The following is a 5,056-nucleotide window of genomic DNA, read 5'->3' on the forward strand; positions in this document are numbered from 1 at the left end:
CAAAACAATTCACTCTGCATTGTCATAACAACAGGTATAACAGGAGCAATCATTTCTTTTTTGTAAGAAACGGAGACCAAATACCAAATCAATCGCCTCTATATACTGTATAGTACAGTAGTCATGACAACATTTGAGCCATTTGAGGTGCAGCCAGGTAAACGAACGTAGGACTCAAACCATCCAGTATCTGAACGTAATCAAGATCATTTATCGAAAAAAGCATGTCCTTCAGAGAGACAACTTTGAAGACCTTTATAAACCGTGCCTGGTGTTTCATTCACAGGCACACATTGTCAGGCATGCATCCCCATATTAAGTAGGACCCGGTCTCTCTTAGGAGGGAGGGGGATTAACTTCTCAATGGCCACTGATGTGATGTTTTCAGGGGGTTCGAGGACAAGGCCTTACGTGTGTTTTGGAGGGGTCACCGTAACCTTTGCCCCCACACCCCCCCCCCCCCCCCCCCCCTGTTCCCTGGTGTGACAACAGCTCTGAAGAGCGCGTGGTTCTGGGTGGTGCCCCTGTGAGGCAGTGCGTCTCTCCCTGTACTGCGTCAGCGATGCGCAAACAGACGGCAGGATGCGCAAGCTCCGCTCCGGGGGCCGAGGGCCAGCCCTCCCTCTCTGGGTATATAAGGGCCACTCCTGCACTTTCTGTGTGCACAAACCACCAAGTCTAAACTCCTCCTCTCTCTCCTCTCTGATTGCTGAGCAAAAGCTGTGGACCGAAGGTAAGGTGTCTGGGCTTTACTTTCCTTTTCTTTCTTTGTCTGTTAAGTTGGTGTGGTTATCAAGAAATAGATTTCAATGAACATTTTATAGCACAGAAGTATATTCCAGATTTTTTTTTTTTTAAAACAACTATTCACTTCATTAGAGTGAAGAATGACTGAGTAGGTAATGAATAGTTTGTTTCAAGTGAGATACTGTATATGATCGAATATGTTTTTCATGTGAAATCCATCCCACTTCTTTCGAAAGTGACCTGGATTTCATTCACTTTAGAGTAGCGACAGCATGAGAATTGATGGTGAATCTTGTGCATTTATCAGACTCATTTCATTCATGTCTTTCTACAGTACACAGTTTGTGTGTCGAATTCATAAACAACCCAGTTGTTGTTTGTTGCATTTACATTCATTATTCACTAGTTACTTAGCGTCACGGTGGTGTGAAAAGCTTCTCCCTGGAGAGCACTTCCACCTGTGTTTACAGAATGACTAGTGAACTGAGTTGTTGCTCTTTTTACCCTGACGCTTCCAATAAAGGTTTAAAAGTGAGGGTCTCCTGACTGGAAGTTGAAGAAACCAATAATATGGATCTTTGCTTAATTACCTGGCCATTTCCTCAGGGATTGTATTAAGACAGACAGGAAAGCATTCATCAGTGCCTTACAATTGACATGCATGGCCAATTTAAATAGGAGAAAAAGTGAAACAATTGCACTTGATTTGATCAACTTTAAAATGCTCTTTCTTCCCCATGCTAATGAATGTAACCCTATCTGATTCTGTTCTGCCCATCTCTGTGTCTCCGCAGAAATGAACGCGGGCATCTGTGTGTGTGTACTGCTCGCTGCGCTCTCCAGCAGCTGTTTGGGCCACCCCTCTCACTCGCAGGGCAGGGGCAAGCCAGAGCCCCCCCAACTGGACCGCGTCATGTCCCGACACACACGCCACACCCGCTCAGTACCCCCCAGCGGTCAGCTCAGCCCATACTCTAAACCGGAGGAGGAGGATGTGGACCCCCGAGCCAGTCTGAGCGACCTGTTGGCCAGATTGATATCCAGAAAAGGTGAGCTACCAACCAACCACTGAAGGACTGTTTACCTTCTCATTACCACCCCAGTACTGTATCGCCAAATCAATTGAATCGATATGTACTGTACTATGGTGTGTGGGCTTTTCCTCTGGAATCGTATCTCTGTTGTTGAAAGCTGCTGCTCCTCTGAGAGCAAAGAGACGGAGTGTGTGACAGGGAGGAGGTTGCTGATGGAGGAAATTATTCAGACTGAAAAGAGGCTTGCCCTCCAGTGGTTTCATCACATAAGAGGGAGATAAAGAGGCTTGACATCTTAGAGAAAGCCTTCCCCCCCATCCCTCCCTCCTCTCGCTGTGCTTCCTTCACTGTCATCACTCATCTCTCTCATATCTCTTCATGGTCTGGTGGTGGCTCTGTGTTTTGGGCCAGCAGAAACCGTCTGTCCTGCTGAAACAGTTGCTTTTTTTGGAAGAACATTCAAATAATCTGGAAGTTGATGAGAGATAAAATATGTTTTTGGCCTTACCTAACATTTAATTACGTTGTCATACATCTGACAAATCCCTACATTATCCTACCATTACACTTTTACCTTCAAACTCATTCTGTCTTGGAATGATTAAGGATAAGGAACTAGTAAAAAAAAAAGGGCTTCTTTGGAGATTGTTGGTGTAGATAGAATATGAACATATGGTTGCGTTAATGCAGGAAAAGAGAGTGGCTGATGTTACGCAGTGTTTTGTAGATAATGCATTATTCTAACCCAGCCTTGTCTGAGTGCAGCACCATTTAGACACAGAGCGAGTTCTTGGACCATGCAAACACCAAAACCATGAGCGTTCTCCCTCCCTGGTGGCTTGGTAATGATTCTACATAGAGCTGCTGTGGCCAATTAGAACAGAATTGAGAGAAGTGCATGAACTAATCTATAGTACAAGACCAATCTACACGTATTGAACCGATTAATCTCTAGCTTCGCTTCCTCATTAAAGAAGGATTATTTCAATGGTTCCACGATTTTCATAAGTGTGTCCTTAGAGAGATAAGGAAAGAGATTACAACAGGCAGGGGCGCCGCTAGAGATTCTGGGCCCCATGACAGAATATGATTTTGGGCCCCCCCACCTAAACCACCCATCAACCTAAACCCAGTTGAAGTTGATGAACTATTGATGCACTGCAAGAAATCCAATGATGGACATCTTTTGTAAATGTAATTTAAAATTACAGTTAATACAGGAATCAACAATTCAGCAAAGAAATCTCAACATTCTTTAACTTATTAAATTAAGACTTGAACAACACAAGGACAAAAGTATAATTAAATGAAGATTGGAACCCAATTATAAAAGTATAAATCACACAAAAAGTAAAAAATATAATTTTAATGGGGTGGTATTGTGTCTAAATAAATGTAGATCTTGTAAAGATCAGTTGGCCATAATACTGTCAGGATTAGATCAATGAAGAATTACAGCAGAGAGATATTTACTGACTCAGCATTGCTTGTTTCACACAAAGACAAACGTGTCTTATACAAAAGGGAGCAACACAGACATGGTGCCAGCGAAATTGAATAGTGAAATGGGAAGATTTTTATTTTTACACTGCGGCAGTACTGTGGAATAGTATACCTGGAGAGCTAAAAACTATATCTAGCCTAATGCACAACGATTCAAGATAGGAGTAAAGAGATCAAATCAAATCAAAGCTAAACGCTGGGCCTTCTTAGTAGCAAAATCTTTAATAAGATCCTTGAAATCTAGTGATGAAGCCAACTTGCTGTGCGGCTGTCATTGTCCTTTGTTACTTCTTGCTCTTCTTCTTCTGCCTCTTTACCTCTTAATTTTTTAAATTTTAATAAAAAAAACACTACCCCCCCACCTCTGCTCTCCTTAATTTTAGGCTTAAAACTTAAGGCTTAATTTTGTTAAACATAGAGAAACAAAACTCCAGTTTGTTTCTTTTGTGACTTTTTTTAAATAGGCAATTTTATAGTTTAATACATAGAATTATAACTTGAAGTCGGCTACATTAACGTCCTTATGATAATTTTTTTTTTTTTTTTTTTTTTTTTAAGATTCTCATGGGCCCCTGTCAGTGCTGGGCCCTTAGAATCGTCCTAACTTACCACCCCCTTAGCGGCGCCCCTGACAACAGGTTATCTCATGGATATGCTGTTACTGCTAGCGACCATGGAGGCCTGAGGTTTTCCCGTGGAGCAGTGAGGTTATTAACTGGTTGGCTGGTCTTCTCCCTGTGGTCCAGCAGTTGCGATCCAGAGGACGTCTTCCCTGAGCAGCAGAGCCAGCGGGCCCGGGCCGAGCCACAGCATAAAAGACAGAGACTACTTGGGGTGGATGGACTTCGGTCGCCGTAGCGCCGAGGAGTACGAGTACTCCTCATAAGATACAGCCCCCGCCCCCCCCCCCCACCACGCATACTGTCCAGACGTAGAAACTCATCTCATTATTGTCATGGAAACCAAAATAATCATTGTCCCACAAAAGCTATATTTATTATGTATTTGATGTAAATTTGTTTGTAAAACTGATATGAAGCAATATCTATGTACGTATACAGATTTTTGAAGAAAAAAAAAAACTAGAGAATAGGCTTGTTTTCTTTCCGTTGCCTTTTCTTACATGTACACACGGTGAAATCTTGTCATCTAAACACAGAGATGTCAGGTACTTTAGAATAAATCGAGCCTGCATACACACAGCTTTCTCCATACTGTTTCCAAACACTTAACCTTTGCATTCAGTCCTAAGTGCCGTGTAGTGGTCTAGTAGTGCATTTAGAAGGCTCATTGCTGGCTTAAATGATACAGTGACATAACATCTCATGTGACTCGTACTTGCTCTCCTGATATGGTAGACCACAGTTGCCACACACTATGTGCAGCACTAGTCATCACAGTGCCACAGAGATGGTACCTTGTACCACAATGTCCTCCTAATGCAAAACATACAGGGGAATTAGCAGAGAGAGAGATAGAGAAGAGAGGGAGAGAAAGATAGATAGATAGAGGGGGGAGAGAGAGAGAGAGAGAGACAGTGTGAGTCTACTGTACTGCATATTAGCACTTAATGAATTTCAGACTGAAGGTTATCACTGAGCAAATTCTCTTATTGACCCGTTGTAGCCCATCACTCAAACAGATGGTATTAAGAAGTGGGAGAGTAACAGGCTTTTTCAAAATCTAATTTTTCAGACATGGCCTTGGGGGGGTGATTGTAGAGCTGAGGCAATATCATCTCCCAGTCACGAAATAGACAACGAGAGGCACAG

At 42.7% G+C, this 5,056-nt stretch overlaps 1 protein-coding gene across 1 annotated transcript; it reads left to right on the forward strand.

Moving 5' to 3' along the window:
• Positions 1-1,543: 1,543 nt before the first annotated feature.
• On the forward strand, positions 1,544-4,170 carry ccka (cholecystokinin a; the record flags this gene model as incomplete). The annotated part of the gene is made up of 2 exons (XM_080540063.1): positions 1,544-1,796; positions 4,034-4,170. The coding sequence occupies 2 exons, from the start codon at positions 1,544-1,546 to the stop codon at positions 4,168-4,170; spliced, it is 390 nt and encodes a 129-aa protein (XP_080396189.1).
• Positions 4,171-5,056: the final 886 nt, after the last annotated feature.

This window comes from Nansenia antarctica, assembly GCF_963989245.1.
Source record: "Nansenia antarctica genome assembly, chromosome: 10".
Classification (NCBI taxonomy): Eukaryota; Metazoa; Chordata; class Actinopteri; order Argentiniformes; family Microstomatidae; genus Nansenia; species Nansenia antarctica.